Source organism: Gymnogyps californianus, chromosome 1 (genome assembly GCF_018139145.2).
Source record: "Gymnogyps californianus isolate 813 chromosome 1, ASM1813914v2, whole genome shotgun sequence".
NCBI lineage: Eukaryota > Metazoa > Chordata > Aves > Accipitriformes > Cathartidae > Gymnogyps > Gymnogyps californianus.
The window spans coordinates 91,999,690-92,022,413 of NC_059471.1; the positions used below are offsets into that span (position 1 = coordinate 91,999,690).

Below are 22,724 nucleotides of genomic sequence, written 5' to 3' on the forward strand. Positions count from 1 at the left end.
TGAAAAGAACCAAATTAAATCCTACACTAAAAACATTGCTGTAATTAGGCAGATGTGAACAAGTAATTAGATAGATATTAATAATAGGTAATCGAGAAAGTATTATACATGTGTACACATCCTTTTTTTAGCAAGTCATTGCTGTACAGAATGAGTTTTCAATGATCCTAGAACAAGACTCTACACCATATGCTGAGGTCATCAGAAAACAAATCTGAAAAAACCATCACCCAGGGACTATCTTCTAAAAGATGCAAAAAGAAGAACCACAGGAGACCTTGAAAGTGCATCCAAGGATGAAACCAGAGGCTCTTGAGCTATAGTCAGATGACCTTCAAATCAGTTTCAACACAACTTGCTAGAGAATAAAGCGATATGCATATCTTTCTTCTGCTGATGAAGTAATTATTGAATCTCTCAGAAAGGTGTATATCCTAAAAATAGGTAAGTAAAAAAGGAGTCTCCTACTGGAAGAAACTACCTATCTTAAAGGGCAAAATACTTTTGTTAAATCCTTTGCCAATCACTATATAAGGGTCATATAACTTATGTTATATAGCTCATGTATAGAACTAGATGATATTTAAGGTCCCTTCCATTCCAAACCATTCTATGATTCTATGAATTGTGCATCAACCCATCAAAATTGTCCGTAACTGATTGAGCCATCTTTCGATGGTATAAAGAAGGTTGCAACAAGTTAGTTGCACTGGTGCCATTTTTCAGAGTTGGGCTTGCAGAGCTGATCACTCCAGTATCCTGCACTGCGATGCTACTTCAGTAAAAGTTATTTTCAGTAACATCAGGAGGAACTGTGTCTTAGTATTTGGTCTTAGTCGCTGACTGTTACTGGTTTTGTTACTTATCCTTGAGGACTGGCTGTTAAACATAAATGTTGTTCTACATAAATGTTGTTTTACAGAACAAAACAGAGTAACAATAAAAAGGTGATGTTCAACAAGTATAAAAGCAGAACCATATGTGGCCCTGCAAAATTCTCTCTTCCTCAGTCACAGCACCGGAAGGGAGGGTATTCTCCCGTCACCTGGAAAGAGTATCTGAATGCCAATTGTTGGCTCTCACAGTCATATTAACTGCATGTATATCAACTCAAGCTGACTTTTCCATATCCTTCCAAGAAATCCCCACAGACCAAACTGATTTTTATATTTACTACTCATGCATTTTAATAGCTATTACTGAAGAAGTTGTGTTAGAAATGCTCACTGAGAGGCAATAATTTGTGCTGTGTATTGAATGGAACTATTATAGGCAGATTTTCAGGGAAGTCAGAAGAAAACTGTAACAGACTTCTAAACTTATAAGGCATTACTTGAAATTTCTGTGAGAGAAGTGCGAAGATATCCAACTTATTAATATTGCAAAAATAAGCTATTAAAAACTCCACATTAGTCAAAGGGGAAAGACTACAGAACTGGATCAATAAAATGTATTACAGAGTTCAAAGATCAACTCTTTTGATAACTATGTTTATCAGAAAAATATACAGAAGCCATTTTTCACATGTAAAGTGAAGAATAATAATTTTAGAAAACATTAGACCACCTTGAAAGGTAATAGTTTTACTGTTATGCAAATATACGTTAAAAAGGTAGACAACAGAATGAGCAAGTAGACAAAAAAAGTAAAAGTAATACTTCATGAAAGACGCTTCCTTTGAACTGTCATAAAGAATGAGAATCCAAATGCCATCAATGAAATAACAGTAATTTTTAGCTTCCTTAATCCGTAAAATTATTTATTAAGAATGTCTTTAATGAAAATAAAAGAATTGTCCTTTCCTGTTATGCCCCATTCTCTCAAATTCATGTGACCATTGGAGACTGTAATTTACACACATGGATATGTGCACATACTTTTAATTCCAAGTTATTGAATTCTGAACTCTTCACTGCTTTAGTGTCTTCTTTCATCTAGAGTAATGACACGAGTACAATGACGCAAAAGAAAATGCAACACTAAATACAGAACTTGATTTTTTGGCAAATGCCTATATACTACTTTCAGAAAGCTTGTTTTGCAGGAGCCATAAATTACATTGCTGTTAAGATCTAAGATATTAGTATATAACTTTGTTATAAAAATAGTAAGGTATTGTATTATAATATAAAGAAATATACTTTACATGTATTGCTACATGCTAAATAAAATTCCTAAAATAGAAGTTTAATTAATGTGAACCAAATATGTCTAAATTCAGTTTCATATCCACTGGATATGCACAGAAGGACAAATTCTGCCAATGAGAAACCTGATTATTAATTGAAAATGAACCAGTCACAGAAGGAGACTTGATACCTGTTGGCAAATGTGTTCCCATTGAACATTGAGATCCTTTAGTTCTGTCTCTATTCTGGAAGCAAATTCTGGTTCTGCTTCACTCTTCATTTTCTTCCCAGCCTCATTAACACTGTTCAAACTGGGTTGGATTGTCTGGATATCATTTACTAAAGCCTAAAGGAATAGCAGAAGATTAGGCAAGAAGCATTCACACAAATTTTCAGATATGCTATCCCTATCAAAACATGTCTACATGAGATTCTGACATGTCTTTGGTCCAGATCTCCAGTCAAATGAGCACAATTAACAGACTTAACTATGAAAATAAATAAAAAAGGAATAAGCAGCTGTAATGTAGTAAGCTATGCTATATCAGATAAAGTTCATTTGCAAAATATATATTATGTAAGTTTCAAATGTTATGTATATACTATATATACACATATATAATGTTACATTATATATATCTATTACAATGCCTAGATCTTTTATTCACATTTGTGAAAAAGCATCCCATCATAATGGTGGAAAATTATTCGTGAAGCCATTGTATTAACTATGCCAGCATTACCCTTGGGTTGGTAATTCACCTGATAACTTCCTTAAAATGATCTGAATGGTGATATTCTCTGGTTATGTCAAGTTATTGGAATTTTATTTGTGGTTGAATATTATTTAAGCCCTGAGGTAATTCTATATTGCCACTTCAAATTGTATTGCCTAAGGTCTTCTTCAGTGCTGCAGATGTTACCTGGGCTTCCTACACAGTGGAAAAGGCTGGAAGTGTAAACACAAAAGATTATGATTTTGGTAGCTTTATTATATATTTGATAGTAATGGCTAATATTTGTGCAAACGCTTCATAAATGCAGGTGACAGATTCTAAAGGAGTTACATGTAACTTACTACTCTGTAGAGATAAGTTGTCCTATATAATTTATAATAATTTTTATTTAAATAAGGGGTAAGAGAGAAAGTCTGAGGAGCTCATAGTTCTGCTAGATCAATATGTATGTTTCATAATATTTACACATCCTGGCAGAACATTTACAGAACTTGTAAATTCCACTGAACATATAGACAGGAACTATCATGGATTACAAGATTCACTGCACTTACGCACTCTGTTGGGACAGGCAGAAGAATTTCTAAACCCTGTGATGGAAGTATCAATACTTCATGATGCTTTAAAACTCTGCTGGGACAAAATCCCGGAACTTGTAAGTTTAGTGAAAGAAAATGGATATAACTCAGAATACCTGCAAGTTCTTGCGGTACAGTCAGAAAAGCTTGTAAATTATGTGTGAATAATAGATACAGAATCTTCTGGCAGAGATTATACAGCTTATAACAAATAGATGTGCAATGTTTGTAAACTCAACAAAGTAAATAAACAGTTATCTTAAGAGGCTACTAACTTCTTATTTGCTGCAAGTACCTTCTGATGTTTTGCTCCTGCTATAAATACGTAATGATACAGTCATTGTATGCCTCCTTTCTGTACTGAAGTTTCGGATTTTTTAACAGAATTTTCCTTCAAACCCAGGAAATGCAGGAGGTTCAAATACATTGCAGAAGATAACTCCCTTACAACATGAACTTATTTTTAGGAACAGTAATCATTTGTGTAACTTCTGTATAAGCTAGTCTCATAGAGAAGAATTGAATAATTGCCAAGCAGGCAGGTAATACTCACTGTACATTGCTCAAGTTGCTTTTCCAGTGCTTCTGAATCACCAAGGGCAGGCCACTCTTCCTTCAGAAAAACATCCACTTCAGCCATCCACTTCTTCAGTGTTTTAGTGTCATTCTGTTTATTAAAAAGACATTTTATTGCATCGCACAGAACCTGACTGGCAATAGTGTAATTCATCCTGGCACTATGACTAAAATTCATCGCAATGCAATTTCAAGATTATTGAACTGTCTGAAAAACACAAACACAGCAAACAAGCAAAACCAATTTTATCTGGGACTGTCATTGACTCTTTAGCCTGCACTCTGACCATTTCTGCCCAAGTTTAATGTGTCTACGAGCGGGCAACTTTCTGGCTTTCAAGTTTATGCCTTCCAGATATCATTTGTGTTTAGATGCTGCATGCATGTTCATGGGTTCCTTGTATGGCTTCAGACTACTCACACTTGGCAATTAATTCAGGCTCACCTATCAAATCCTCCTGTGCTTCAATTTAAATTTCAGTCTCCTTTTGGAAGTTGCATGCTCTGTTGCCTATTTCTCTACCAGAACACAACACAGAAAAACTCCCTTACTACTCAGTATGAAAAAAAATTGTAACTGAAACAGTAATTGAAACAGATTCACTTCAGAAACTAAAATTATATGACTCAATGAGTCATTTCAGAGACTGACTCTCAGTTACTGTTTCTAGCACTAGAATATTTGTAATCAGTAATTTGCTTTGCATAGTCTTTAATTAACCCTTGCAATTAATAAAAAAAGCTGAATGTCAAATGCTTGAAAAGAGGGAACGCTGCCAGTCCCAGGCAACATTACATAGATTATCTAATACCTTGAAAGGCAGAACGAGATTTAAAAAATGTCACTTAAAATTACCTTAAAATGCCACCTTAGGTAAACATAGTTCACATGTTAAATAAAAATTATAAATGGCAAAAATTTGAAAGGCAAATTATAAAGCATTTGTTCATTAAACTGTTTTCATCAACAGTTTAGCAAATATTGATATTATATGCTGAAGGAAAAGTTGAATTAAAGCGCAAAAACGGACATGTCATTAGAATACAGACTGTGCCCTACAATGTGTACAAAAATACCTTAGCAACTATTACGAGACAGATAACCAAAGGGAACATTTTCCTAATGTGCTTGATATATTTAATAACAACAGGCTACCATGGTAAATGAACTGAATTAATAAAAATAATCATACAGAAATTATCAGTATACATCAGAATGGCAATTACCAAAACACTGTTGAAGTGTCTACTGTGCATTCCATTATCAGTCAGTAAAAATAGTTCAGAATCATATTTCATGATGAAACTTTAATACCTTTACAAGAATACTTTAAGTATAGTTCATTAATGCTGCAAAATATAGATCTGATGGGATTTACTTAAAAAGAGATCAGTCTCCAGCTACCAATGAAGACTGAATGTATGACTTGCATTTTGAATCAGACTGTAAATGCATTTTATTCATCGACACTGATTTCATTGTATCCCATGCTGATGCCTTCCATAAATTGCAACAGCTAAAACAATCATCTGGAAGAGAAGTCATTCAAGGAGTTGAAAAGACAATGACTTTTATATTAACTGTGTACTACAGTGACTTCAGCAATAAATATAAAGGCTAGGATCTGTATGCAACAATAGCTCACATAGCTTTAAAAATACGTGCTTTACAGAGCATGGTCATGATGTTCAAGACTTTCTCCCTTTAAGAGCAGTGGGGGAACCTCTACACCTCTGTCCAGAAAATTTGGGGGTGGGAGGGGGGAAGACAAAAGTTTGAATTTCTCAAGCAAAGTGTATTGCTCTGTTTTGTGCAATTGCAAATATTTCATTATACTATTGATAAAACCAATTTCCACTTTTCCTACTTATATTGGGTTTATGTGGCAACGTTTTAGTAGCAGAGGTGGCCTCTGTGAGGAGAGGCCAGGTGCTGCCCTGTTTTGGACACAGCCAGTTCCAGCTGCCTCCAATGGACCCACCACAGGACACAGCTGACCCCATGGTTAGCTAGTGATGCCTCTGTGATAATACAGTTAAGAAAGGGCAAAAATGCCCCACAGGCAGAGGAGGAGAGAAAAAAAAGTGAGAAATAGCCCTGCATACACCAAGGTCAGTGAAGAAGGAGGGGGAGGAGGTGTTCCAGGTGCCAGAGCAGAGATTCCCCTGCAGCCCGTGGTGAAGACCATGGTGAGGCAGGCTATCCCCCTGCAGCCCATGGAGGTCCGTGGTGGAGCAGATATCCACCTGCAGCCCGTGGAGGACCCCACACTGGAGCAGTTGGATGTGCCCTAAAGGAATCTGCAGCCCATGCAGAGTCCCACACAGGAGCAGATATTTCCTGAAGGACTGCAGCCTATGGGAGGACCCACGCTAGAGCAGGGGAAAAGAGTGAGGAGGAAGGAGCATCAGAGAGGAGCTGCTATGGACTGACCACAGCTCCCATTCCCCATCCCCCTGCGCCCCTCGGCGAGAGAGGAGACAAGAGTAAAGCAATGGAGTGCAGACTAGGAAAAAGAGGGATGGGGAGAGGTGTTGTTTTAATTTTTGTCTTTGTTTCTCACTACCCAAATCTATTTTAATTTTCCCCAAGTTGTGTCTGTTTTGCCCATGATGGTAACTGGTAAGCGATCTCCCTTGTCTTTATTTCAATCCAAGAGCTTTTCCATCCTACTTTCTCCCCATCCTGCTGAGGACTGGAGTGAGAGAGCAGCTTGGGGGGCATCTGGCTGCTGGCCAGGGTTATGCCACCATACTATTAAACTTCATTTCATGGCCAGCTTCAAACATCAGAGATGTAGCTATAGAGCCAAAGTTACAATTTAGACCAATGCGGTATTTCAGTAGCTAAATTATAAATGGTACTGATAAAATGTTTCCTCCTTTTTTGTTCCATTTTGCTTATCCAAAAACTGATGAAGAGTAACAAAATGATGAGTACTTTTTTCTTCTCTAAAAAGTTTTTTTCCCTGTACAAAAGCAGAAGTGTAAGAATACTTTGACAGAAAATTTATTCCTGACCAGACAACTCTATTGAATTAAGTTGAAAATAACAATTACAGTTCACATGCTATTGTATTATAATTCACAACATGGAGCTAATCATGTATCATGTTCTACTACCAGCAAACCAAAGCCAAGGACAGAAATATTTGATGTTGTAAATGGAAGAAATACAGAGAGACAACATGGAGAAGAAACACACTGTGAGAACATGGCTTTGACTATGGCTGCAGGACCTCAACCTTCAGAATTTTCTTTGCGATATCCCCATGAGCATGCAAGTGTTCATTTGCATGGGATGAGGAGAGAAAAACATATAAAAAAAATTAAAAAAACTTTCTCTATTTTTGTGACTGGTTGACCTGAATTCCTCTGAAACCTGTCCCTTGAAATTATATAGAAATAGAACAGGAATATGTTAAAAATGGACTTATTTTAAATCTTACAACATCTAAGTCATAGACATCCCCTGTAATGCTGATATATGTGATTTAGAAATAAGTATAAATAGGAGATCCTAACAATGAGAGAAACAATGTAAGGTTCCAACTCTGCCATTCTAAATACCTGAAATTCACACAATTGTGTAAGTCATATAGACTTCAGCTTTCTGGCAACTGCTGCCAAGATACTACGATATTACAAATGACTTTAATTATGTAAGTGAATCCATTAAAGTCATTATGGTTACAGCTACTTCAGCTGCATGAAGAAGTACTTCAGCTACGTTGAAAAAGTAAGTAGAGGAATATTAGTAGCAATTTCACTGAAATCAAAGTTAAGTTTTGCTATTGAAACAACATAGGCAGAAACAGCCACAAAATCAGACTTCAAAGTAAAATCTGGGACCCACCAAAATCAAGTGAACATTTTAATGCATTTTATGTACTGTTTTGATATTTCACTTTGATGTTACTTTCTTGAGATGTATAAATGCGTTCTGTGCCAGTCCTACAGCCACAAGCCACCACATAGTAGTTGAGGCTGAAAAAGTTTTGTTAACCTGGAATCGCTGGAGTTTGGTCATAAGCTCTTCAAGTTTCTGGCAATGTTCCACCAGCTGTGCTGATAATTTCTTCCAGCGGCCAAGGATCACCTCAATCTCCGATCGATATCTTTGGCTGACTTCTGCAGGGGCTTTCCTGGACATGTCTTCCACAGTTGTGCTGAGATAGTTCAGGCCTTTTTGCTGCTCTTGCAGGGAACTTTGTAGAGCCTATGAATAAGAAGCAAATAGTATCCTGATTCATGTGTCGGGCAATTCTCTTTGTTTCACAAACATAGGTGAGACTGCTGAAGAAAGGACTGAAAAATAAAAATGTAGGTCACCTTTGCTAAAACATCTAATGACATATTCTACTGAGCAATTTGGAATTGCTTTTCTCACACAAACGAGAAAGTGGATTTTTTAGTTGAACTGAGAATATAACCAGAGGTGTTCATACTTGTTAATAGAGGTGATCCACATACACTTCATTAATTTGAGATAGGAATTTACTATGGCCTTAATGATTACACTTTCATAAGAATCAGACTATACATGGAGAAAAAGAATAAACTTAGCACTGCTTCTATGATTTAAAGTGTTTGATAACTTCTCAAAACAATTCTTAGCCCAAATCTGCTGCATCTAACTTTTTCCTATATTCTACTTTTTATTTCTGAATGGGCGTTACTAGTTGCATCAAACAACATGCTCATTAGCCTTCCAATAGTAGAACAATATCAAACATTGAAATGCAAGGAAGGTTTGTACCCACTGGCAAAACTTGTTCCACATTTGTGTCTGCTTGTAAATCCGACAGGAAATCTGACAAAGCCCGTGTTGCATTTTGCAAATCACAATCGTTTCCATGTCAGCACTGGAAAATGAAATGAGCTAAATCTACACTTAACTACCAGAGCTATCGTCAAAGAAATATTTTATATATCATGGGGACAAACAAAGGCTTTTCCTTAACATGTTCACTGTCTTATAAAATTGGTTTCGATGGTGAAGAACACTTTCAACCCTTTAACTTTAGGAATCGATATAAGTAAGTATCCACTGTCTCCTGAAGCCCTTGCCTAAAACCTGAATGGGTATAATTCACTCAAGATCCATAGGCTTCAGCAGACTCACAACAACTAAGGGTTCTGTTCCTCTAAACTTTTCATTTGAGACATTCATTCCCACAGCCTGACCACTCACCTTGAGCTCCCTGAGTCTCTGCTCCATGATTTCATATTCAGCAACCACAACCTGAGGCATGGAGAGTTTAGTTTCTGACTGCTGGATCCACACAAGTATAGTGCTCATTGTCTCTTTGTAGTGTGCAGGAGGCAAACTGTCAAAAACTACATTCAATAGGGAAGAAAAAGGAAAGAAATAAAATCATTTTGGGCTTCATTATTTGGTTTGCTGACAGAAGATGTCTGATAAAAGACCGAGCCTTATTGAAGTCAATGGCTATTTTGCAACAGATTGCAACAGGCCCAGTATGTCAGTATCAGATTTTTCCCAAAATTGTGGAAGCAAAAAACTTTTAAAGAATGAATACACTCATTCTAGTGTTTATGATATCGCTGTCATTTTATCAGTTGTGTGTCATTTTACTCTCTTGTTATAGGTCACATGACAACTTAGATGGCCAAGACAACTAGTTCAAATATGTGTGTTTAGAGATCAACAGACAAAGCACTGTACTTAACCCAAAATCTAATTTCAGAAATGCATTAAGAAATTGCATACCCTTTTATGGCCCATGTTTGTGTGTTTAATGTTTCTGTTCAAGTAAAATGTTCTGTTTAAGACATCTGTTAAAAGCTTAGAAAATTAATCTTTCTTCTGCATTAAAGTTGGATTTTATTGAACTGTGCTTATTGTGCCAACATTACAGCTGCTGTAAATAGACAACATCTGGCACATGCATGAGCAACTCATTAGCAGAGATACTCCCTCTGCCCTCAACAACAGTTGCTTCTATACTTATTGAGAAAAGTACAGACAAATAGCATAGCTGGTTGGAAATGAAACATTTCCAACTTGTACCACATAATAATGAAGTATATAAAAGCTCAAAAAAATGTTACAACTATTTGTATCTCCTGTATGTCTCTAGTGTTTCAGAACGAGCTGTACTGAGAAATGATATAGCTGTCCAAAAAGCAATTTTGACAAACAACACAGTTAAGTTTGTTGCTTACATTCTCACACAGCAATGCTTGGCAGAATGTACTTCAGATTTTAACCTAATTTTTTAGTTGATCAGCGGAATGCTACTTGGAAAAAACTCATATTTTCAGTTAGGGATCATAACAACATACTAAAATCAGGACAATTTAAGCTCTCTCCTATGGAGTATGCACATTGTATGGCATATTTTCCTCATAAAAATCTTGGCTGATCTGATTTATCACACACATCTGGGGATTTACAAAAGATAGGACTTGGTACCAGGAAAGACAAGAATTTTTTCCCTTGTGATATATTTTCTTTACACAGAAAGCAATAGTAATACATTCTTGAAAACACAGAAAACAAACATTTTCCATCTCATCAAATAGCATTTAAAATCTTTTTATTTCCTTAGTGAGATTTGTATTGTCTTTGACTCATTTAATCCAAACAGTTCGTACTTTAGAATAGAACATGCATTTAAACACATCACTCCAAATGAATGGAGATATAATTTCAACATCTCATGTATGTTAAAGGAGTATACTACTCTTAATCTGCAGTTTTATTTAGAAATATGAAACGGAGTTCAGTATTGTGATGTAATGTTTGACTTCTATAAATAATTTTCTCTTTTAAATGAAAAACAAATCTTAGGACTAATGTATGACTTCAAGCAGCTATATAGAACACTAGCTATTTTCAGTACCTCAGAACAGGTAGAAACACAAGATTCGCTGTTACAGCAAACTCCACCAAACTGCGTGAAACTCTTATCCTGAAAGTTTGCCAATAATAATAATTTTAAAACCATCCAAACTCTGCAAATGTTTTGTCCAACAGTAATGAATTATGTTCTGTACTATTTGAAGGACTAAATAAGAGTTCAAGTGGGATCACAGATGTTGATTTAATCAAGGTAGTGGCTTTCCAATTTGGTTATTAAATACTCCATCTAAAAAGCACTTTTAAGTTCAGTGAAACAATAGTTTTCCTATTTCACTTTTCCAGATTACTAGTAGTGAAATACTACTTTTCAATGCCTTTTGCCTAGCTAGAGTTTTTGGGGCTTGTTGGGTTTGAGGTTTTTTGAGGGGGTGTGTTTGTTTGTGTTTTTTTTTAAGATAGACAATGTGTCAGCATTTTGATCCACAAGGAAGCATATTAACATCTTTTTGGATGACACTTAAGAAGAGCCTATATTGTTTTTGCAACTCATGATGCAATGGTGAGAATTCAGCCAAACTCCTACAGTGGGATTCACATTACCTAATTTTAGCTGTCTAAATAATCTAACACATTTACAGTCTCTCTGCGGGCAGCATGAATCTCTAAATTCCCCATGTTCATAACAAACACACAGCCAGACCTGTTTATTTTTATCCTGAAATTTGCTTTGTGATACTAATGTTTGTGGATTAAAGTCCACATGATAAGCACAGTGCATTTATATGGATTCTGTTATATTATACGAAAAATTAAATTGGTAGTCAGAAAGATATAGCATGTCCGCAAACCCAAGCTACAGTTAAACTAGGCCCATGACAGAACTGTAACAAAATATCACAGAGGGAAAATACAAATATGTTATTGTGAAATATCAGAATATAGTTCCCATCCCATAATAGGAAAATGTTGTTGCATTAAGCTATTCCACTTGTAGGGAATGCATTTTGGTGTGACTAATATTGTAACCCTTGAGAACTGACAGGCAAATACATTTACAGTTGCATATTTATTTTAGAGAAAGTGCTTAAATGTGGAAATACAATATGCAGATAGATACTTGGTTAGGATATATTTTCAATAAGTAGAAATATTTAAACATGTGAAAATAGCTTTCCAAATAAGTAAAATACTTTTTTTTTTTCATTTTTCCTCCCAGCTTCCTTTTTTGTGACCAGATTTTCCAGTCAAAAATCTTTTCCCAAATCAGAAATGAAATGAAAATACAATTATCTCAACAACTATCAAATCACACTGGACATGCTGCAATGGGTATCTATCTCCTACAGTCGGGACAAATCCCACTGTTCATCACATCATTGTGAAAGAAGAAGAAAGGCAATAAATATAATCTATGGGATCATTTTAGTAAAGACTTATTCCCTGAAATGAATGAACTAGATTGAACTGCATGTATTTCCCATAAAAATCTCCTCAGTAGTAACTGCAGTTTAAAACCACACTGATTTTCTCACAACTTTGTTTTGCTTATTTTGTAATACAAATACTTGAAGCTATTCATCAAAGTCTTTATATTGATGACTTCATAAAAGCTGTGATTCCCTTCTCCCACATCTTTTACCAGAAACTCTCAAAGTGGAATTATAAGGAATCTTGTATAATACATAATCAATGTTCTGCAAGTGCTTTAACACTTCCAATTCTCTTATTTATTAAGCTCTTAAAAAAATAGAAGGGAAGCCCTTCTCCAGTTCTACAAGATCTATTGTAACAGTAAATATATTTTAAAGTTACAAAATTTTTCAGGTGGTTTTATTTCCCATCCTTATAGATTTTCATTTTTACCATGGAGGAAAAAGATAAAGTCACCTACAGAGTAGAGGACATTATCTCACACACATTCATTTCACAGGTTGCTTTGTCCTTTCATTCTTTATTTAAATAAAAAATGATTACCAGAGGAAATGGATGCAAAAGAAAAATGAAATTACTTGCATGTTACTTATTAAAATAATATTTTCTCACACACATCTGAGCTGTATCTTCAGCTCAAAAGGCACATTCAAAGAAAGTTAAGCAAACTTTATCCCTCAAAACCAAACAGCAATGAATATTATTGCTACTAAATCATAGTTCAGGTCTTAAGGAAAACTTACAGTTATGACATTTACAGGACACTTGCTTAATTTTTTTTTTCCTCAAGTATGCAATGATTGGTGAAAGATTATTATACATATCATAACAATTTCACTGTCACTTATAACCCATCTCTAAGATACTTAGAGCATGAAAACAAGTTAGCAGTTCAAAGTTTAAGCAAAAGCAGACAAATGACAGACTAAAACTCCAAATGGTCATCACACTGTTATGGTTACTGTAGTTTGTTGTCTTATAAAATTATGCCAAGACTGAGTTGCATGAACTCTATGTAATGCCACCCTCTTTAAGATACTGTACTAGCAGATTAGGGAGAAAAGTGGTGTACATGCAAAATAACTGTAAGCATGTGGCAGGTAAATAAAAAGTCTAAAGAATCTTGACATGATATAGAAGGCAAAAACTTCCTAAAGTCCTTCTTGAAATAAATAGGAGAAACAGCATTTGAATGCAGATGAATAATTCATCATTAATAATAACAATAATAAGAACAACAACAACAATGACAATGATGAATTCACTTTTGGGAATTACTGATCCTACAAAGGTAGAATCAGAATTTGAAAGGAAAGCACAGTGCATGAATTCATGAAGCAGAGAGAAATGGAAATAAGTATGACTTTTCCTTTGCCACCTCCATCTTGATATTCTTAATTTCACCTGCCACAAAAGCTTTTTTTTTTTTAGTTACTTTCTAAAAACCTAATGACACTCCCCAAATCTCCTCTGAAGAAAAGTCTTGTCAAATTGAGAACATGTATCTCACTGAAGACCATAGATGGATAAGGGTTCACCGCAGCAAGACTAAAAAGCAGAAGCACCTTAACGGAGTTTAGTCCAGTCACAGAGCAAGAGGAATGCTGGAATGAACCAGCTGCCACCTGGGAGGTAGTTTGAACCAGGGAGTGTTCACTCACCTGACACTGACTGACAGTTCTCCCTGGGCTGAGGGGGAATGGGAGGCTGACCAGGCTGCTCCCTAGAAATCTCTCTGACACAGCAGCAGTTAATTTCAAGACAAGTAAATATAAAGTTCAATCCCTCATTCTTCATCAGGGCAATTATAAAACTAAGAATTTCCTTGGGAAATCATATTATTCATATTTGAATTATTGCCATGATTGTCCATTTCACTCCCTTGTGTACATTACTGAATAGTTTGAAGCACTGTCGGACCTCTATTTTTTCTATATACCAGTATTCTAGAAATGACTCTAAATGTGTTTGGGGAGGAGTGAGAGCTGGAATGATGGATACACCCTCTTCAAAAGGATCAATTACCTATGGATATACAGACATTCTATAAAGTAAGAAAAATGAGGTCATATTTCCTCATATTTTATGAAGTTGTATTTCTTTCATAAACAACATTGCAAAATAGTGAAAAAACAACGAAATAGATTTTAGAATTGGCTATAAATTAGGTTTTATAACTGGAAATGTTAATCAAATAATGGAGAAAAACATTTGAGAAAATCTCAGTTCACCTTTAATAATATTTTATTAAGAAATCTACTGTGCAGCATACAGAAACTACTAAGCACTCTTGAACCTAAAAAAAACCCAAAACAAAATCACCACTACCCTCAAAAAACCCCACCAAAACCCAACCAAACAAAAAATATTTGAAGGAGACAATCTCCTAGAACTAGGGAAAACTTTTTTGGGGGAAAAAGTTCCCTTGGAAAACAGAACAGAATAGCTAAATACCCTTATCTATCAGAAAATATAATGGAGTAATGGAACACTAAAAAAAACCCCACAAACCACAAAAACCCGAAACCCCTAATGATGAATCAAAAATCCTTTTAACATAAAAAAAAATAAAAAAATCTTTCTAGCACATGTAGGTTATATGTACAGGTCAGAAATTCTTCTATCTAGAGAAAATAGTTAATTGCAAATAGTTTATGCAAATAAAAGATGGAAATATCTAAAATGTTCTAGCAAAATCTCAACATTTTCTATTAAACTAAGGCTAAAATAAAGACATGGGATACAGCCTTTTCTCCATCTGTTCAACAGAAGGAAAACAGCCACTGACAAAAGCAGAAGAAACTCAGACTCAAGGAGCCAAATTTTCTATGCTTCAGCTTCGGGGGTTTTTCACATTTTTTGATTCATAAGACTTTCCTGAAATGGGACTAGACCTACCACAGTATCCCAAGCATGATTGTTCACATCTACAGCAGAGTTATGAAAGGAAGTTAGCACTTTGGATAAAACTGTGTATAAAATTTCTGAAGACAAAATATGATTGACGGAATAATCTCACCTAAAATATCACTACAGGTATGTACTGTACGGGATAAAACAGTCTCATCTTGACAGCTGAACCGTTTGAGATGAAGCGCCTGTGATGCAGAGCAGCCACATAAAATAATAACAACTGACCAGGGCTCCATAAAATATTGATTCAGGGACTTCTGTTCTCTAGCAGCTTAGGAGACTCTCCCCAGCCTGTTCAACGCTGCCGCCTCCAGACAGCTGCTTCTGCAGCTGGCCAGGGCACAGGAGGAACATACTGCAGCACCAGAGTGGGAATGAACAGCTACAGCCAGGAAGAACTTTACCAAGGCCCCTGCTTTGTGGCATTACAGTTCAGGCAGTGAACACTACTCATCTTGGAGGACTAACCAACCAGTTAATTCATGAGGTCTCACTATAGTAAAATTAGGTGAGGCAAAACCAGCAATTACACAAAATTAGATATAGAAGAAATCATAAAGAAGCTACCATTTACCATATTTTCCTTTTGGTAGAATGGTAACTGATTTCAGCATATAAAACAGTGTGGCATTAACAGTTTTTAAATCTTACCTATCGTATGTCTTGACTTTAGAGTCATCAATAAACTTTACACTCCTTAATACTAAATTTCTACAGCTTATTCTTTCATCACTTGCTAAGGCACACTTGCATTTTATTTCTTCAGTTCTGCTATGCATCATCACCTCTTCAGTTTGCGTGTGTGTGCATGTGTGAAATAACTACAGCAGTGCAATAAAGCAGTGTTGTTGAAAAAAAATCCAAACCTTTCCACGAAAGAATTTAGGAGGAATACTATAAAGGTCCACTAGAAGGAGCTAGCACTATGTCTAATTTCAAGACAGTACAGTCGTTTAGAGATATCATTGGTTTAAGGGGCAAATAATCTCTTTGCTGTTGAGAAAAATTACATTTATGTTTTTGTGTCAAATACTTTACTTTTAATTTCATAATCAAATACAGACAGTGTACAGTAGTCACTGACATGCTACGTATCTTTAATAAGGAATAATGTCAACTTTCTATTTTGGTATAGTATTTTCCCCTTTTGAAAAACACATTTTATTAGAAATATTGTAAATAATGTTATAACTAGCAGTCACATATTCTGTGTTGCAAAAAAGGAACAGTTCACCACACGATGAAAAACTACATACGCTAAAGTAGCTACTCTCTTTGATGAGCTTTATGGAATTAAATTTCTATTTTATGGAAATCTAGAGCATATTCACTCCTGCAATTAAGCACTCTCTCCTCTCTACTGACAGAGGTAGACAGCCCTGTCTTATAACTCGACTAAACAAAGACAGCTTTATGTTGCCAAAAAATATCACTGAATCTGTCTGTAGACATGCTAAAAAGAGGAGATCTGATGGTAGAACTACACTGAGTATAACTTTTGCTTCTGAATAGTGTACCTTCCCTTGTTTTCCTATTAATATAAAATATATAATGCACTGATAATTTCTGAAAGACTAATTCAATTGCAAAAAAGACCACCTAAATTGTACTACCGGTTTAGCACGACAAAAGCAAATACAAAAGTAGGAAAGCAAAATATATACATCTCTTCTTTGCATGCTAGTCAGGGAAATTGACTTCTTGTCATGAACACTTACTGGTCTGTAGCTGCTTTTCTCTGGCATGCATGTCAGCAAGTATTTGTTTGAAATGGCTGGTAAAAGCAGCAAGGTCAGCATCCAGAAACAATGGCCCTTGTTCTTTCTCTTTGAGCGCTTGACTTTGAGCCTTTAGCCATTCAATTTGAGGCTGAAGGGTTGACATTCGGATGATTTCGTCCTGCATGTTTGAACAAAAAACATCAAGATAAAGCTGTCCAACAAATTAAATCACTAGTGCCATGAAATCACCACTGTTTCAAAGCACATTACACAACTGTTTTGCTTCCAACTACATCAGTTACAGTAAGAACAAATTCAATCTTTTTAATCTTTTCCCACAAATCAATACCTCTGCTCCCAATATGATGCTCTTACCATTGTTTAAAGTCACTTTCACATGACATTATCATATTAGTAGTGTAATGCTCAAAGAAAACGAGATAGATTGTACATTAAAATTCCATGCCTAAGGAGCATGCTTTTCATGTGGAGCTGGGAAGATAAAAAGCCGACGTGTTCCATAATCCTGGACTCATCTCTGTTAGATTATGTACTGGCTAAATAGCATGAAGTAGAAAAGGAGAGGTGAAGATGCACAGTGATTTCTAGCAGTCCCACAGTTATATATTACAGGTTGAGGTTAGAACAGAACAGAACAGAACAGAAACAGGACTATCTCAGCTGGAAGGGATCTACAAGGATCATCTAGTCCAACTGCCTGACCACTTCAAGGCTGACCAAAAGTTAAAGCGTGTTATTAAGGGCATTGTCCAAGCGCCTCTTAAACGCTGACAGGCATGGGGCACCGACCACCGCTCTAGGAAGCCTATTGCAGTGTTTGAGCACCCTCTTGGTAAAGAAATGCTTCCTAATGTCCAGGCTAAACCTCCCCTGACTGATGCAGCTTTGAACCGCTCCCACACGTCCCGTCACTGGATCCCAGGGAGAAGAGATCAGAGATCAGCACCTCCCTCTCCACTTCCCCTCCTCAGGAAGCCATAGAAAGCAATGAGGTCGCCCCTCAGCCTCCTGTTCTCCAAAGCAGACAAACCCAGAGACCTCAGCCGCTCCCCGTAGGACTTGTTCTCTAGACCCTTCACCAGCTTCGTTGCTCTCCTTTGGACGCGCTCCAGCACCTCAGTGTCTTTCTTGTAGTGAGGGGCCCAAAAGCGAACACAGTATTCGAGGTGCGGCCTCACCAGTGCCGAGTACGGGGGGACGATCACCTCCCTAGTCCTGCTGGCCACACTAGTTCTGATACAAGCCAGGATGCTATTGGTCACCTTCTTGGCCACCTGGCCATGCTGCCGGCTCATATTCAGCCGGCTGTCGACCAACACCCCCAGGTCCTTTTCTGCTGGGCAGCTTTCCAGCCACTCTTCCCACTCTTGTTACGACGCAAGTGCGGGACCCGGCACGTAGCCTTGTTGAGTCTCGTAGAGTTGGCCTCGGCCCATCGATCCAGCCTGTCCAGATCCCTCTGTAGGGCCTTCCTACCCTCAAGCAGATCAACACTCCCGCCCAACTTGGTGTCGTCTGCAAACTTACTGAGGGTGCACTCGATCCCCTCACCCAGGTCATTGATAAAGTTATTAAACAGAACCGGCCCCGGTGCTGAGCCCTGGGCAACACCACTTGTGACCGGCCACCAACCGGATTTAACTCCATTCACCACAACTCTTTGGGCCCGGCCACGCAGCCAGTTTTTGACCCACTACAGAGTACACCCGTGCAAGCCCTGAGCAGCCAGTTTCTCCAGGAGAATGCTGTGGGAAGTGGTGTCAAAGGCTCTACAAAAGCCCAGGTAAACACAACATCCACAGCCTCTCGCTCATCTACTAAGCGGGTCACCTTGTCATAGAAGGAGATCAGGTTAGTCAGGCAGGACTTGCATTAAGTACCTCAGCCTTTTCCTCACCCTTTGTCACTATGTTTCCCCCCACATCCAAGAAAGGAGGGAGATTCTCCTTAGCCCTCCTTTTGTTGCTAATGTGTCTATAGAAACATTTTTATTGTCTTTTACGGCACTAGCCAAATTAACGGGGAGCTCTGTCCTGCCGGGGGGTTTGTGCTTTGCACGTTGCAGGGGCCGGAGAGCCAGGGGCGATGGGCGTGGCCGGGCGGGCGGGGTGTCGCCGTGGGGCTCTGGCAGCTGTGACATCACAGAGGACAAGTCACAGAGGGGTGTCACCAAGGGTGCCAGCCGGCAGCGCCGCCGCTGCAGTACGGCTCGGGCCAGCGGTGAGTGGGGCAGGCGGGGGGAAGGCTGGGCTGGGCGAGGGCCGGGGCAGAAGCGCCAGCCCCGGGGGGGTTTCTAAGGCTGGGGCGAGGGCACAGCCGCTGCGGGGAGCGCCTTGGGCAGGGCAGGTGTCGCCCTCAGGGCTGGGCGCAGAGGTGCCCGGGGCTGCCAGCCACGGCGAGTGGCCAGGGAGGGGCTGCGGGGATGTGCCCTCATCCCCGCAGCGCTCACCAACCTTCCCCTTGCTGCCTCCGAGCTCCCTCGTCCCCTCTCCCACCCGTCCCCGGGCCCCTGCGTCTCCTGCCCCCGCTGCCCCAGCTGCCATCTCCCTCCCAGCCAGCCCCGCTGAGCCCCTTCTCTCCCTCCTCCTCCAGGCCATGGCTGTGGGCATCACCCACATCCTGACCGTGCTGAGCATCGTGCAATACGCGCTGAGGGTGGGTGAGCGGAGAGACGCGGCCACGCAAGACCTCCTGCGGCAGCATGAGGAGCAGCAGAGTCGGGAGATGACTTGGCTGCTGGAGGAGATGGAGCAGAGGAGCCAGGAGCCGCGCGGGCTCCTCCAGGAAGGCGTGCTCCTCGCTGCTGGCCAGCACTGGTGGTTTTGGGCCTCTGCCGAAACCCTGCTCATACTGTTTGGGCTCTGCTGGCTGCCCAGGCGGAGGAGCGCTGACTCAAACAGCGGCAGCCAGCAGGGAAGCTCCAGCAGTGCGGAGCGGGAGGGAGAGGAGGATGACTGGGAGGACAAACCAGACCCTTATGACACTCTGGGTCAAGATAAGTCTCTGGATAAGGCGGGGACCTCCACTGCGTTTGCCAAGCCCTTCCCAAGAACACCTTTCTGACGGGGCTGCATCCAGCCGTGGGAGCGGGCAGCGCCTACGAAGACCTGAGCGCCCACAAGGACAACATCATCGACCGCCTGCTGCTCGTGCCCCTGAGACCGCCCATCATCACTTCTTCCACCGGAGCTGGGCAGCGTGGGGAAGATGCCGGCGAGGCACTCCTGCATCTGCGTGGAGCTGGCGTGCATGTGCAAGACGGAGCAGCTTTGATTCCTCCTACACCTTGAGGATGAGCGGAAGAGGAGTCGGGGCTCCTGCTTCCTGCGCAACCTTGGCAGCCGCCCCTGCCTCGACGTGGGCAACCCGCCTGCTGGTTGCAGCTCTTGCTGAGGGCAGCCTGGCTGTTATTTCCCCAGTCGCTCCACTGCCAAGGGACGGTGCTGCCCCCCTCCTGCTCCTGCAAGCTCCGGCTGAGCAATACCTCCAAGAGTACCCACGGATGCGTAGGACAGTAGGATAGTCTTGGTAGACATAGATAAGGTAGCTAGGAGTTGTTTCCTGCGTAGTTTAGGCTCTTCAATAGAAACGGATCTGCATGCGGTAAGGACCGCGGCCCAGCTGGCTTCCGGGCATTCAGCAAAACCAGGGTCCAGCGGAAGATGCGGCTGCAAGGAGGCTTGCAGCAGAGACCTCTGTTACCGCCGTGAGAGCAACCGCAAAGATGCCAATAAACTAGCTTGTTAGAACAAACCCTCTGTCCGTGTGTGTCTGGGCAAGGCTTTGTTGGGGAACGTGTGCTCCAAAGAGCCTCTGGCCATCCTATGTGGCCATTCTGTCAGCCATGGCGGTTGGGCTTAAAGATAACGTTGCCTCTTTTCCCTCTTAGATATGCACAGGCGATCAGACAAGCACACCAACACAGCCAAACCAAAGCTGAGCAACATCCACTCCCTGCTACCTCTGTGCTCGCCATACGAGACAGAGAACACAACACCAGTTGTCTTAGGTAGCACAGTTCCCCGCTCTGGGACGTTTCCCTCCCTCGGCATTGCTGCAGCTCTTCCTGCAAGGTCTACTCGGTAACGTTCTCGTTTCCCTGTTGCAGGGAGTCCAGCTGCTGGTTCTCTTCAACAGCTAGCTCTTCACCCACCCTCCCTTTGTCTTTGCTACCAGCCAGCGCTTGTTACCCCTTGGGTCCCTCTTTTCTCTGTAACAAAGCGATGGACTTTGCGCTCGAATTTATGCTGGCAGTGGTTACGCTTATGCACAGGCATTTTGCAACTCCTTTTCTCCTCTCTCTTCTTCTGGCCTTCTGGATACCTCCTCCCACAGCCCCTCTGTACTTGCGCGCTTCCTTCAAAGGACGCTGCTGAAATCAGCAGTTCCATCTCGGGGTCTCGCTGCTTCTCCTCGAGCTGTTCCTTTTGGAGGGTGGTCCCGTAAAGCAAAGCCCCAAAGGCCTACGGAGGCCATCGGGTTACTCTATTTCTGACCACCAGATCTGCACCCACAGCTGCAGGCTCGTCCACCTCTGGACGCAGTCTGATGGCTGCTGGGAGACGGCTCGTGCGCACAGACCTACTGCTTTTCTTCCTGCGCTATGCCTCCAAAGGAGGGGCATAGCCGGCATGTGTCAGGCAGCTGAGAAGGTCGCTCTTGGTACAGGCATATCTGTGTATTTGTCTGTCCTGGTTTTGGCTGGGGTTAAACGACGACAGGCCCAGGCGTCCAGGTTTTGGCAGCGGTGGAGCTGCAGGGGTGGCCTGTGTGAGAAGAGGCAAAATGCTGCATGGCAGAGTGAGGAGGGAGGAAAGAAGTGTGAGGAACAGCCCTGCGACCACTAAGGTGAGAGGAGGAGGAGGAGGAGGAGGAGGGAGGAGGTGCTCCAGGCGCCGGAGGAGAGATTCCCCTGCTGCCCTTGGGCAGGACCCAAGTGGAGCAGGCATTGCCCTGCAGCCCTTGGAGAGGAGCAGGCCAGAGCAGGTATCCACGCTGCAGGCCATAGAGCACCCCGCACTGGAGGACGTGGGTATTTCCTGAAGAAACTGTGGCCCGTGCAGAGCCCACGCGGCAGCAGGTTTATCCCGAGGGACTGCGGCCCTTGGGAGGGACCCCACGCTGGAGCAGGGGAAAAGTGTGAGGAGGGAGGAGCAGCAGAGAGGCGCTGGTATGGACTGAGCACAGCCCCCATTCCCCATGCCCCTGCGCCCCTCGGGGAAGTGGGGAGAGGAATCGGGAACGGAGCAGTCAAGCTGAGCGTGGGAAAAAAGGGTTGGGGTGGGAGAGGTGTTTTCAGTTTTGTCTTTGTTGCTCACTTCCCTAGATTTTTAATTGGCAACAAGTTAAACCGATTTTCCCCAAGTCAAGTCTGGTTTGGTAGTTGGTAAATGATCTCTAGAACAGAACAGAACAGAACAGAACAGAACAGAACAGCTCAGCTGGAAGGGATCTACAAGGATCATCTAGTCCAACTGCCTGACCACTTCAAGGCTGACCAAAAGTTAAAGCGTGTTATTAAGGGCATTGTCCAAGTGCCTCTTAAACGCTGACAGGCATGGGGCACGGACCACCTCTCTAGGAAGCCTATTGCAAGTGTTTGAGCACCCTCTTGGTAAAGAAATGCTTCCTAATGTCCAGGCTAAACCTCCCCTGACTGATGCAGCTTTGAACCGCTCCCACACGTCCTGTCACTGGATCCCAGGGAGAAGAGATCAGAGATCAGCACCTCCCTCTCCACTTCCCCTCCTCAGGAAGCCATAGAAAGCAATGAGGTCGCCCCTCAGCCT

General features: G+C 40.7%; 1 protein-coding gene across 2 annotated transcripts in view; it reads right to left on the reverse strand.

Annotated features, from left to right (window-relative positions):
• DMD (dystrophin) overlaps positions 1–22,724 on the reverse strand; it is a 922,027-nt gene that overhangs the window by 728,391 nt on the left and 170,912 nt on the right. For both annotated transcript variants that reach the window (XM_050904429.1, XM_050904437.1), the window contains exons 16-20: positions 16,912–17,092; positions 9,215–9,360; positions 8,027–8,239; positions 3,998–4,111; positions 2,320–2,475 (exon numbers count right to left, since the gene is read on the reverse strand). In XM_050904429.1, coding sequence (XP_050760386.1) covers positions 2,320–2,475; positions 3,998–4,111; positions 8,027–8,239; positions 9,215–9,360; positions 16,912–17,092 — 810 coding nt within the window. The remainder of the gene's footprint in view (positions 1–2,319; positions 2,476–3,997; positions 4,112–8,026; positions 8,240–9,214; positions 9,361–16,911; positions 17,093–22,724) is intronic.